Here is a 13,327-nt window from a genome sequence, read left to right on the forward strand (position 1 = left end):
GGCGTGTTGGAGGAGGCCTCGCCTGCCGCTGCCTCCGGCGCTAAGAAGAGCAAAGCAGGCAGCACCGAAGGCGCCAGGAGACCAGGGTGAGAGTGCGGTGGGGCCAGGGGAGCAGTGCGGGGCGTGCTCTGGCGGCCGAGGCTTGGGCCGCACTGTTGGGCCTGCCTTCTGCCAGCTTGTTTGAGCTATTGAACCCCCTCGGGACCGGGGAGTCGGTGCAGCCTAACGGGACGTGCTTTCCTGGGATCCCTGGCCTGAAAGCTGTAGCCAGCCTTGGCGTGGTGGGCAGCTGGGGAGCACGGGGACCTGGGGGAGGAAGCTTATCCGCGAAGTGGTTTGAAAACCCACAGTGGTTTTCACATGTGGGCTTCCCAGGGTTGTGCCCTAAATGCAATGTGATCACTGTTTCCCATAGAATACCAGATTTCTGTTCTGGAAATACGTACATGAAAGAGGTAAACTTTAATTTTTTTTTTGTTTATTTATGTTGCAGAAAACGATCAGAGGAAAAATCTTCAGTAGCTGCAGCCGGGAAGACCAAAAGGGAAGCTGAGGTTGATAGTACCAAAGATGCGGTTTTGGGAAAGAAGCCGAAATTGGAAGATGTTGTATCAGAAGATGCTAAGTAAGTGCCTACCTTAATGTGTAAGGAAATCATAGCAAGACGTACTGTTTAGCTATATGCCATTTATGAATAGTCAATATCAGTAGCTTTGCAGTGTTTTCATATAAAGATGAATTTGTATATGGAGTTCATTTTCCATTATATAGGTAAGTGAGGGTATGCTGGTAGTACAACTTCAGCAGTGATGAGCGTTGAATATGCTGAAATAATACTGCAGACAGACAGGCAACTGCAGCATGTAATGTTCATGTATTTGTGGTTACTGCGTGTGGATCAGTGGTTCTTGGTCAAAGCCCTTGTGTTGATTTCAGGCATGTAGAAAGAGATCAACAGTGAGGCACATGGGAGGAGGCAGGCTTGATGTGTACCATGCCACTGAAAGACATAATTGGCTTGGGGTAGAGGAAGAAGTATTTGACCAAGGAGACAAACAAGGCTGAGGGATTCAGCTTTTATACTGAGCATGATACAGATGGGATGGAATACCTTTGTTGTTTTGGGTCATTGTCTTGTCTGCTCCTCTCTGCAGGTGGGACCCATTTACGCTTTTCCACTTCCGACCTTCCAACAGGACATATAACAAAGTTAGCTGACCTTGATTGTTATAGCAAGAAGTAGAAGCAGGAGTGCATCTGCATACCAATCCTTGCTATTATCAGGCCTTATCTCTGCTAGAAGTGGATATTGCCTGAAAAATATGCTGTTAATTTCAGAGAGCGTGGTTAGTAAGAAGAGACCTAACTGAAAAGTAAGATTACGGAACAGAAAGTTGGCTCTCAGACCAGGACATGAGTCATGTAAGATTATAACTGCAGCAAATACTTGAAATCTTAAGTACAGGTATGCAGTTGTGTGCTTGCTGCATTCTTATACTTTTCTCTGAATGATGTGTTGCTGACTTCTGTTAGACATAATTCTCATCTGGACTGTCATTTGGTCTTAGATGGTAATTTTTAAGTTCAAGGTGAGATTTTCTGTGAGAAAGTCATGAAAAGACTTCTTAGAAAACTGTAAACAAAGCGTACCTGTAAAGAAGCAAACCAGAACCAGGGTCAACATTTTCAGTCAGTTTCTGTTTTAGTGGTCTCACTAGAATGTGTACTTGCCCACAGTAGCTTAGTATGTTAAAACTGTAAGAAAAAGCCCACTGTTTTATGCAGTGAGACACTAGCCCATTCTTGTGACAATGAGAGAAGGGACTGGTAAAGAAAAGAGGGGTCTCATCTTCAGGCAGCTGGTTGGGATGCTTCAGTCTACTGTTAATTCAGTGTCATGATGAGTAGCAGAAGTACAGGTCTTGAATTTTGCTTTGTTGTATATTGAAAAAAAATCCCCATTTAGTCAGAAAACTTCACGTGAACAAATGTGATCCAAGTGCTGTTTTGTGGTGCAAGTTTTTAAGGTGTTACAAATCCCAAAGCAGTGGCTAGGTTTATTATAGTAGCAAAATTTTAACAGAGAGGTATTCTTAGTCTTTGTAGTAGTCTCTGCCAACTACCCGTTTCAAGTTTGTGCATCCTTTTCGTAATGTTGTAGTTAATGTAGAGGTGCAGTTCAACATTTTTGCATTTATAAAGAAAACAGGATTTTTAAATACCTTTTTGGCCATCCTAACTCGTATGTTTTTAGTCTGGCAGAACTGATGCCTCAAGTAAAGGTGCAAGCTGTGGAGACTGTTGAAGGTTGTACACATGAGGTAAGTGCAGTGAAAATGCAAATGAAAAGTACAGGCTTGTTTCATGGAATTATATGTATTACTGCCAGTATAATAATATTGTTCATTGTACTTGCACTTATTAATATAGAATCATAGAGTCATTTAGACTGGAAGAGTCCTTTAAGATCACTGAGCTCAGCTGTTAACATAGCACTACCCCGTCCCACTAAACCGTGTCCCTGAGTGCCACATCTACATGTGTTTCAAATACCTCCAAAGATGGTGACTCAACCACTTCACTGGGCAGCCTGTTCCAATATTTGATAACCCTTTCAATGAAGAAATTTCTCCTAATATCCAATCTAAACCTCCCCTGCTGCAACTTGAGGCCATTTCCTCTTGTCCTGTCACTTGTTGTTTGGGTGAAGAGACCAACCCCCAGCACACTACAGCCTCCTTTCAGGTAGTTGTGGAGAACAGTAACATCTCCCTTGAGCCTTCTTTTCTCCAGGCTAAACAAGCCCAGTTCCCTCAGCCCTTCCTCATAAGACCTGTGCTCCGGACCCTTCACCAGCCTCACTGCCCTTCTCTGGACATGCTCCAGCACCTCAGTGACTTTCTTGTAGTGAGGTGCCCCAAAACTGGACACAGTACTCGAGCTGTGGCCTCACCGGGGCTGAATGCAGGGGAGTGATCACTTCCCTAGTTCTGCTCACCACACTATTTCTGATAGAAGCCAAGATGCCATTGGCCTTCCTGGCCCCCTGGGCACACTGCTGGCTCATGTTCAGCTGGCTGTCGACCAATACTCCCAGGTCCTTTTCTGCCGGGCAGCTTCCCAGCCCTTCCTCACCAAGCCTGTGGTGTTGCATGGGGTTGTTGTGAGCCAAGCGCAGGACCCGGCACTTGGCCTTGTTCAACCCAATACAACTGGCCTTGGCCCATCAATCCAGCCTGTCCAGATTCATCTTTAGAGTCTTCCTACCCTCAAGCAGATATATCATTCCGTATTATATTTACAGTAGAACAGGCTTGTAAAGAGATGAGATCTGTATCTGGCATTGAGCATGCACAAAATGCACTTGAAAAATCATTAGGATGTCTTATTCGAAGCCGTTTGAATGATACTTGCAATAAAATGAGTGACTGTGAAAGACTTGATGATAAAGTTGATAGGTTTCCATATCTGAAAGGTACCAAGCACATTCTGAGTACTGTTGTTGAGGAGGAAAACTCAGCGGTGGTTAAAATAGGTCTGTGTTCATAGTGTGACTTAAGTCACACATTGAAGTAGTTTGCTATTCTGGTTGAAAAATGAAAGGCTTTCTTGCAAGGCTGATTACTGTTGAAAATTACATTTTGGTAAAAAGGGAAAAAAAATGTATGTAAAAGCAAAATAATGAAAACTATCCATTTTCAAATTGTGTTAGACATAATACAATTTAAAATATGAAAAATAAGAAGTATTAATGCTGATTATTTTTTTTTAAATCGCCCTTCATCCAAAGATGTCAGAAAGAATTTCTGTGATAATTAAATACATAAATTTTAACTTCCTTGTACTTTTGTGCTCATTTTTGTTTCTGTGCTGTTGTCCAGAACTAGCTCAAGTTAATTAGGGTCACATTCATGGACCCTGTATGATCAGACCTTTGTAATGAAGGAACAGTTTATACTATTGATGGTGCAGGTTTTAAAGCCCATGCATCTGTACAATCTTTGTTATCATGAGATGTCTGGTAGGGGTTTGCCATCACTTAGTAACTGGAGAGAGCTGAAATATTTAGTATAAAAGAATGTTAAATGTTGCCCAGGAACAGGAACTTTACCTGTATTAATATTATCCTTGGAAAGAGAGTGTTAGCAATGTGAGCTGAGTAATTGCTTCTAACGTCCATTGGCCAGAAGCCATTACAAAGTAGGTGAAGCAGAAATATTTCACGCAAGACAGTAGAGAGTGTCAGAGAAGTGAAAGAAGGAGCCTTGTTGGGGCAGGACGGTAGAGATACTGGTTGAAAAAGTCTGAGAGGAAGGAAGGAAGGAAGGAAGCCTCAAGACATGAGCTCATAGAAACAGGGTAGAAATTCAAATTAGTTTTCATGCACTTTCCATCTCCTGCCCCAGCTGTTCATAGCTTGCCATGTCACTGAAGTGGACACCAAGAATTCTGCAACTGTTTTTATTTAAAATGTATTTTATAGGTTGCACTTCCAGCAGATGAAGACTTCACAGGCCTGAAGCCAAGAACTGGAAAAGCTGCAAAAGTATGTGATAGATTGTGTTTATTTTTCGTTTTGCGTGTACTTTAGGCAGTAGATCAACGTAGAGGGAAAAGTTATGTACTTTGTCAGTAAGGCTTGGAAAACAGTGGCTTGAAAAGACGGCCTATTATGATTGGTGTTTGTAGATTTTAAATTTGGTTCAGTAAAATGGTGTGGTTGAACGGAATGGATAGACTTGCGGTTTCAATTCTATTCTACAACATCATGTGGTGGCTTCAGTTGTACACTCTAGTTTCTCTTCCTAAATTAGTAAATCAGAGAAAATTCAGTCATTGGGGCAAGATTTTGATTTGACATGACAACAAAACATAAGCAAAGATATTAAGTGTGGTATTAGATAAAATTACTTAAATACAAAGTCATTGCAGGATACTGGATTAAGATCAGCTGATCTGAAGATATGAATATCTACAAGATTTCATTTCTGCTTGTAATTTGCACACTAGATCAGTCACAAAGTTAATTAGATGTAAGTAACAGTCTGTGTTAAAAATATGTAATGTTTTTGCTTTCTTTCTTTTTAGGAATATCCATTTATTCTTGATGCCTTTCAGAGGGAAGCTATTCTTTGTGTAGACAATAACCAGTCTGTGTTAGTGTCAGCTCATACATCAGCTGGTAAAACTGTTTGTGCAGAGTAAGTAATTTTCTGACAGGCTCTAAGAGAATGGTGTGTTTGTCCTGTCATTTCGTTGAACCATCAGTAGCTGTTGTGTCTCAGGCTTTTGATACAAAGTTTGGACCATCAGTGTTAGAATTGAATTGACTATTCTTGAATATAAAAACTACTTCTTTCATCTTGTTTAGTGGGTAGTAAAAGGCTTAATTTCTGTTTAAGTTTACCTTTTATTTTTTACCTTTTTATTTTTCTGGTTTTGTTAAGATGTTATCGTATAGATTGAAAGAAAGTTTCTGCAATACAGATTTGCATGAACTTAGGAAAAAAACCCGTTTGTTTTCTAGCCCCTGGTTATGACTACTAAGGATTTCAGTGTGTGTTTTCTTTGCTTTGTCAGAAGCACTGGTTCGATTTAATTTCCAATTTGGTGTTTATCGGACAAGAAATGTTTAAAAGATAGTGTGCATTTTTTGTCAGTGTTTGGTCTGACAATGGAGGGGCTTTGGTAACCTGAGGTGAGAGGTGGCACGTACATGTAAATGTATTAGAGGATGGGTTCAAATAATAATAGGTTGTCATGAGACAGTGACAATTAGATTTTTAGATTAAACTAGATGTGCTCTGATGTTCATAAAAATCAGTTAACTTGTTGCCAGTGATTTGTTGCTCTCCAAAGTGGCGTGCATAGTTAAGATTGTACTGAACTTAATAATCTAGATATGAAATGCTTCATATCATTGTACTGGTGTTCTGAGTCATATATTTTATTTTTTAAGCAGAGATTAGAGGAAAGTAATATGCTGTGAATGTCTTCCTGACAACTTTAATACATACAATGTTTGAATACAGGTATGCAATCGCTCTGGCTTTGAGGGAGAAACAGCGTGTGATATTTACGAGTCCAATTAAAGCTTTGAGTAATCAGAAGTACCGTGAGATGTATGAAGAATTTCAGGATGTTGGTTTGATGACTGGGGATGTCACCATTAATCCTACAGCTTCTTGTCTGGTAATGACAACTGAGGTAAGATCAGACATTAATTATTGATCTTTCTGTGTTTTATTTCACCCTTTTTTGACTGAGAAGCTCTGATATTAAAAGATTGAAGTTATCATGATAAGCCCAATTAGGGTAGAAAATGTTATAAAATTCATTATGCCTCCCTTTAATGTTTTAACTTCTTGTTATTCGAAAAAGTTAGATAAATCTCTGTAAATTTATGCTTTTGGACTATCAGTCAGGAGCTTTCATTCTTACATGGAGGAAGGCAGAACTTAATTTCCTGAATGCTCAAGACACTGAGTTTTCTTTGGATAGATGTGAAATACTGAACGTCACTCAGATTTACTGAAACCTGTAGGGTCAGTATTTTGTTCTAGGAAGACAAAACAGGGAGAGGAGAATCACTGAGTGATAGTTGAGTGGTTCATGCTAGATGCTAGTACTCCAGGAATATGCATCTTTACACCTTTGGTGCAGTTTTGTCATATTTCTGTTGTAGTGATCTGTCCAGTCATGAGTTGGAATTTTCCTCTTTCTGTCTTTACCTCAAAGGAATAAAGAGTCCTATGGAGAAAATTGCGGTAGGGAAAGATTGGGATGGAGAGACAGGATTACTTGATTTCTGACAAAAGATTTCGTCTTAATCACAGGGAGATTATCTGTTAATATGATGGAAGAAGGTGGCTTGGCAGAAGTAAATCAAATATGTTCCTACTTAGAGGCTGTGAGAAAAATAATGTTTTTTTCTTTTATGTTCCTCCACTGTTCTTGCATGGAAATCAGTTCATATCATATAATGAGATTTTTTAGATTGGAATCAACTTGGAAAGCATCTCATAGTCAGTCTTTAAATGCTTTTTAAGTTTTGTGCAAAATAAGTTTTCATATTGCCATGTAAATGTGAACCAAAAATTCTGGCATTTTCTTACTGATGTGTTTGTACATGTGACTGTTATTTCATGTGATGGATCTCAATTTTTTTTTCCTTGTCTAGATTTTGAGAAGTATGCTCTACAGAGGTTCTGAGGTCATGCGAGAAGTTGCGTGGGTTATTTTTGATGAAATCCACTATATGAGAGATTCAGGTATACTATAACTACAATTTTTCTTTTCTAGAAATCTTTTTTTTCCCAAGAATTTTTTTTTTTCTTTTGAAGAATTAAATCTTTATTCTCTCTCTTAAAATCAGTCATCTTTGTGCATAAATCATTTAGAATTTGTTTTCTGCTGAATGTATATAAGGAAGTTATTGTGTGTCGCAGTCTGCATTTGCTTTGCCAAAGCAAAAGCTGCTTTGAGGGCATTTTATATAGCTCATTTGTATAGAGGAGGCTTTTTTTTTTAAGTTTTTATTATATTTTGTCTTTAAGCATGCTGTTCTTTGGCTTCAGAGCTGAAAAATAGGCTTTAATCACATAAATTTCCCATGTGACTTTTCCGTTTTCAGAACGTGGTGTGGTTTGGGAAGAGACAATTATTTTGCTCCCTGACAATGTTCATTATGTGTTCCTTTCTGCAACTATTCCAAATGCCCGTCAGTTTGCTGAATGGATCTGCCATCTTCACAAACAGGTAACGTTTCTGATGTGCTATACCTCCATCCTTGTCTTGTGCCATAATACTGTCTCTTTGGTGAATGAGAACTGAACTTCTGAGTGTCTTTTTAGTCACCTTCTCATTGCTTATAAATGATGGTATAGATCACTCCTGGCTTCTCTGGTTGTACTCATAGCTTTTGCAGTTATACTGGCTGTTTGTTCTACGTAGCAATGTTAAAGCTGTTTTTTTAAAGTGTATTTTCCACTCTTATTTAGACACCAGCTTGATTTCGACAAACATTCTGAATTATGAAACATGATGAACATACTATGATTTTCAGAGGGCTGATAGACAAGAGGTTATTTGGAGAATTTTTTTAAGAGCTCTGTAAAAGGCCATGCGGAAATCAAAAGTAAATTGTAAATCCATAGGAAATACTATATATGCCTGCAAACAAAGTGAGAAAAGAGGAATGTCAAAAGTCAAATACAAGTCCAAGCACAAATACAGGCTCGGTGGGGTATGGCTGGAGAGCAGCCCTGAGGAGAAGGACCTGGGCGTGCTGATTGACCAGAAGCTCAGCATGACCCAGCAATGTGCAGTCGCAGCCCAGAAAGCCAACTGTAGCCTGGGCTGCATCAAAAGAAGTGTGGCCAGCAGGTCAAGGGAGGTGATTCTGCCCCTCTACTCCAGTCTGGTGAGACCCCACCTGGAGTGCTGCATCCAGCTCTGGAGTCCTCAACGTAAGAAAGACATGGACCTGCTGGAGCGTGTCCAGAGAAGAGCCACGAGGATGATCTGAGGGCTGGAGCGCCTCTCCTATGAGGAGAGGATGGGAGAGTTGGGGCTGTTCAGCCTGGAGAAGAGAAGGCTCTGGGGAGATCTTATTGCGGCCTTCCAGTACCTAAAGGGGCCTACAGGAGAGCTGGGGAGGGACTTTTTACTAGAGCATGTAGTGATAGGACGAGGGGGAATGGCTTTAAACTGGAAGAGGGCAGGTTTAGATTAAACATTAGGAAGAAATTTTTCACTTTGGGGGTTGTAAGGCACTGGAACAGGTTGCCCAGAGAGGTTGTTGAAGCCCCATCCCTGGAGGTGTTCAAGGCCAGGCTGGACGTGGCCTTGGGCAACCTGCTCTAGTGGGAGGTGTCCCTGTCTATGGCAGGGGGGTTGGAACTCGAAGATCTTCAAGGTTCTTTCTAACCTAAACCATTCTATGATTCATTCTATGAAAGTCTATCCCATAACCATTAGGGTTATTCTGTTTAAGAGATGCTTCTGCAGCAAAGATAAGGTAATTAGAATTAGGGACGTCAATACCCACAAAAGGTGGGTCCCATTTTAAAAATACCCCTGAGATTGATTCTTATGTTGTTTGTGATGAAAGGAGTGTAGTATAAGAGAAGTCTAGTTAAATTTTGCACGAAACCTTGACTTTTTTTTTCAGAATGCTAGGCTGTGATATTTTTTTTAAAGCAGATTTATGTAATATTTAATGTTTTAAGGGAGGCATTTTGTTTATTTTATTTCTTAACAAGCTTTCTCCATGCATTAAAACCCTAAACGTTTTTAAAAGTCTACCATGTGCATTTTTTAGGTGGTGTAAGAAATACTGCACACTTTTTTACAAAATGGAAATTAACAGTTTTTCCTTTGATTTTAAAAGTGTTATGATTTTAAATCTGTGTAATAATACAGAAAGAAATAATTCCTGTCATTACTTTTTGACTTCATGAGAAAGAATTTTTGTAGCCAACTTGTGTTCTTCTAAAGGATTTGCAAACTGTTGTTTTCTTAAGCAATGTCATTAGTATGAAATCCATATTCAGGAAAGAGAATTTGTTATCTTAGTTTCTGTAAGTCTTACTTCCTGGCTTTTAGAAAGATGTATTTTAATAGTGATATATTGAATTTTCCATCAAGCAAGTGTTTTTACAATGCAATTAGAAACATTAAATATTTATGTGTATGCTGTTTGTTCTTTATAGCCTTGCCATGTGATTTACACAGACTATCGACCCACTCCACTGCAGCATTATATATTCCCAGCAGGAGGAGATGGACTCCATTTGGTTGTTGATGAAAATGTAAGGAATATTCAGTTTGTTTGAAAGATCTTTTTCCTTCCATATCGCTCACAAGCTTGATTACTTGCAAAATTTGGATTGGCTGTACAAAGGATGATTGTGTTAAAAACAAGTACAAATGGGTAACAGTGATCTCTGAATTGCTGCTAGAGTTTTGGAGTCTTATAGAAGACATTGCTTTTATGATCTAATGTCATGTATTCAGCTGAGTAATATTTTGCTGAAATGTCTTAAATGCCCTCATCCTTGCTTTGTTTTCTAAAGTGCATGTTGCTTTCTGTAAATCAGCAAAGTAGCTGATGTTTCTTGTACTGTTTCTCACTCAAAAGAAAATGGAGCAGCATTTAAACTTTACTTCAGTTGAGGGGATGAAATATTTTTGTGTCTTTAGGTGATTTTGAAGCAATGACTTGTTTAAAATTCATCATCAGGTCGCACAGCAGTAGCTAATACCATAAACAGTAGTACTGCACTTGAAGCTAGGTCTTCATTGGGCAGTGTGGTTTCATATAGACATTCCTAAAAGTCACTTTTGGTATTGTGACATTCAGCAGGTCTAGCGTGGTTGATGGTGTGGTGGATAGAACAATGAGCAGTAACTTAGGAGACAGCAATGTAATTCTGAGCTGTGCCACCGACCAAGTAAACTCAGTTGCTGGCTTATGCATTGTTTATTGCTTCTGCCTTTAAATATGGGGTAATGGTACTGGCTATGCAAAGCACTAAGTATTTTTAAGTGGGTATGTAATTGCTTACAAAGGTTGTGTTTATATCTAGGGAGATTTCAGAGAAGATAATTTTAATACAGCAATGCAGGTGCTTAGAGATGCAGGAGACTTGGCAAAAGGGGACCAGAAAGGCAGGAAAGGAGGAACGAAAGGTGAGTTTGAATCCCATTCTAAAGTAACTTTCTGTATAATACAACAAAGTTGTATGCGAGCTGTGCTTGTGTCTCAATTATTCCTTAAGATCCTTTTTCGCTAAAATTGTATTTAAATTAATGTAATCTCTCTGCAGGTCCTTCAAATGTTTTTAAGATTGTGAAGATGATCATGGAAAGGAATTTCCAACCTGTGATTATTTTCAGCTTCAGTAAGAAAGACTGTGAAGCCTATGCACTTCAGATGACAAAGTTAGATTTCAATACAGGTACAGATACATAAAATATAGTGTTATTCACAATGTAGTTGGATGTTAAATGTTACTCTGGTTAGATAGTTCTGTTTCCTTTGGGACTTTTTGTGTAAAAACAAATGACAAACATGTATTGCTTTTTCCTTTATTATTCTGGTGTACAAAGAGTACTTGCTCATCACAACGTTGAATTGTTCCTCTATTTTAAACTTTATTTCTTTCTCCAAAATCCTGCTCACTGTAATAATAGCACAAGAGTTCCTAGAAAATTCTATCTGTAATGGGAGAAGACTGATCGTAACAAATATATTTCCCAAAATTTGCATGTTATGTCCATTAGAAAAATGAGTATTCTCTCAAAGTCAAAACAACTGCATAACAAACCACTAGACTGTTCTTTCTCAACTATTCAATCCAGTTTTGTTTCTTTCCTTCCTCCCCCTTCTCCTCAAAGTAAAAACCCAGAAGGTAAACAAAGAAGGTTTTTTCATTTTGGATTAAGACCAAGCTTGGAAAATAAGTTTAAGTTCATCGCTTCTCGGAAATGTTAACAGTTGTAACAAAAATAAGGAATGTGTTGTAAATCAGTGTATCATTTCATGTTTGTGAACTGTTAAGGGTTCTTGCTTGCTTGCGTGCTCCAGTCTTTGCTCGTTCTAGTTTAGTGTTGCAAAACAATGCAGTCGTTTATGTCAGAAAATGTAAAGATGTGCACAAGTGTAGAGAAGCATTTTTATATGTTTTCTTCAGTCATATCTTTGAATATATATTCTTGATATTTGTACTACTGAAGTAGAAAGGGTGTAAACTTTGAGAATGAACGGAGAGGAAGAAGAGCCTCTGTGTCCATGCAGACAGGGTCTAGTAGGTAGAAGAGAAACAGAGGGAGGTTTATGAAATAGACAGAAAGTACATAAAACTGAGAAATCCCAAACTCGGAAATAGCTGAAGTTTGGATTATTCTGCCAGGTTTGTTCTGTTTTCTTTTTCCCTGAACATCTACTCCTGATTACTGTTAGGCTCCTTCAGGCTCACATTCAAGTCTTGATTGTCTGACCTGATGTGGGTTGTTTTGTGTAGACTTCACAGTCTTCCACACTATTTTTATTGTAAACTTTTATAAATATTAGAATTTGCTAATGCTTTATTTACGTATGGTATTAGCCTTCTAGATTTTGTAACAACTTACAAATCACTTTCTTAGATGAAGAAAAAAAGATGGTTGAAGAAGTGTTCAATAATGCAATTGATTGTCTGTCAGATGAAGACAAAAAGCTTCCTCAGGTAAGTGGAGACTGAATAGAGGTAGCTGCTGCTCTCCTGTTTTCTGCAGCTTTTGAGGTTGTGGGTCTTTTATAGTGGGTACAGAATTTGTACAATGGATATTCGTAATCTCCCCAAGTTTTAATATGTCTTGCATTGCTTCTTGGCATTGGAAAATAGGACTCTGATTAGGATTCCTTCCAGTTCTGATTCCAACAAATTACATATGCCAGAATTAACAATGGAGTTCCTACCCTGTGTTTTATTTTTTTCTAATTATGTTTTTGAGTAAACAGGGCTTATAAAGAGGGTTAAAACTGTCTGGAAGTAGTTCAAATGAGGGTACAGTATGCATTTTATCAGGTGTTGACTGCTGAGCCTTTCAAAAAGTTGAATTGATGCATCTGCATTCTAATTTCTTGTATAATGATGAAGCATTGTGACTGTCTTTACAGTGGAAAAATACAGGCTTCTTACTTTTGTAACAAACACTAGATTTTTTTTCTATCCTGCTTCTTTATTTATTTTTGTCCATCATTTCTTACTGTAATGATCTTTGTTGTGAGCATGGCAATTTCTCCTTGAAATAAACCAACCATGTAATTTTTGGCCATGCCTACTTGCTTCGATTCCACATACCTATTTTGTTTGTGAACTTGAGAAAAACGGAAAATAGGAATCCAATATACGATGTGTTATGTGCTGGGTTTTTTTGGTAAGCTTATAACTGTCATTATATCCAAGTAATCTGTTTTGGTCTCTGTAGGCAGTGATATCTCAAAGGCGTATTCTCAGAATTAGGTTTGGGGTGGTAACCAAGTGTTGATAGATTGTTAATGAGAATCTTTGTTTTCAAAGAAAAAAACAGAGACAAAGCTAAGTTTATGTAGATATTTGTTAGAAGTACAATGTTTTTAGAAATTACGACATTACTTCAGTTACTTACAGCCTGAATTTCCTTGTATGGCTCTAATAGGAGCTGTGCTGACTTCACTGTTTTACAGCACATATCAATAAGTGAAATCACTGCAACTAAAATTAAAACAAAATATCTCATGGATCACTATTTCCAAAATTCTTCAGGATCACTGTTCCCAAAAAATATTTTAAATGGGGCG

The 13,327-nt window shown here is 38.4% G+C and overlaps 1 protein-coding gene across 1 annotated transcript in view; it reads left to right on the plus strand.

The window, feature by feature from the left end:
* Positions 1–13,327, plus strand: part of SKIV2L2 (superkiller viralicidic activity 2-like 2 (S. cerevisiae)) — a 51,730-nt gene that overhangs the window by 928 nt on the left and 37,475 nt on the right. The window contains exons 2-13 of the mRNA XM_009894226.1: positions 13–86; positions 494–625; positions 2,255–2,321; positions 4,484–4,546; positions 5,089–5,201; positions 6,033–6,207; positions 7,181–7,271; positions 7,634–7,758; positions 9,714–9,812; positions 10,590–10,692; positions 10,830–10,961; positions 12,151–12,230. Coding sequence (XP_009892528.1) covers positions 13–86; positions 494–625; positions 2,255–2,321; positions 4,484–4,546; positions 5,089–5,201; positions 6,033–6,207; positions 7,181–7,271; positions 7,634–7,758; positions 9,714–9,812; positions 10,590–10,692; positions 10,830–10,961; positions 12,151–12,230 — 1,254 coding nt within the window. The remainder of the gene's footprint in view (positions 1–12; positions 87–493; positions 626–2,254; positions 2,322–4,483; positions 4,547–5,088; positions 5,202–6,032; positions 6,208–7,180; positions 7,272–7,633; positions 7,759–9,713; positions 9,813–10,589; positions 10,693–10,829; positions 10,962–12,150; positions 12,231–13,327) is intronic.

Source organism: Charadrius vociferus, unplaced genomic scaffold (assembly GCF_000708025.1).
Source record: "Charadrius vociferus isolate BGI_N301 unplaced genomic scaffold, ASM70802v2 scaffold70, whole genome shotgun sequence".
Taxonomy (NCBI): domain Eukaryota; kingdom Metazoa; phylum Chordata; class Aves; order Charadriiformes; family Charadriidae; genus Charadrius; species Charadrius vociferus.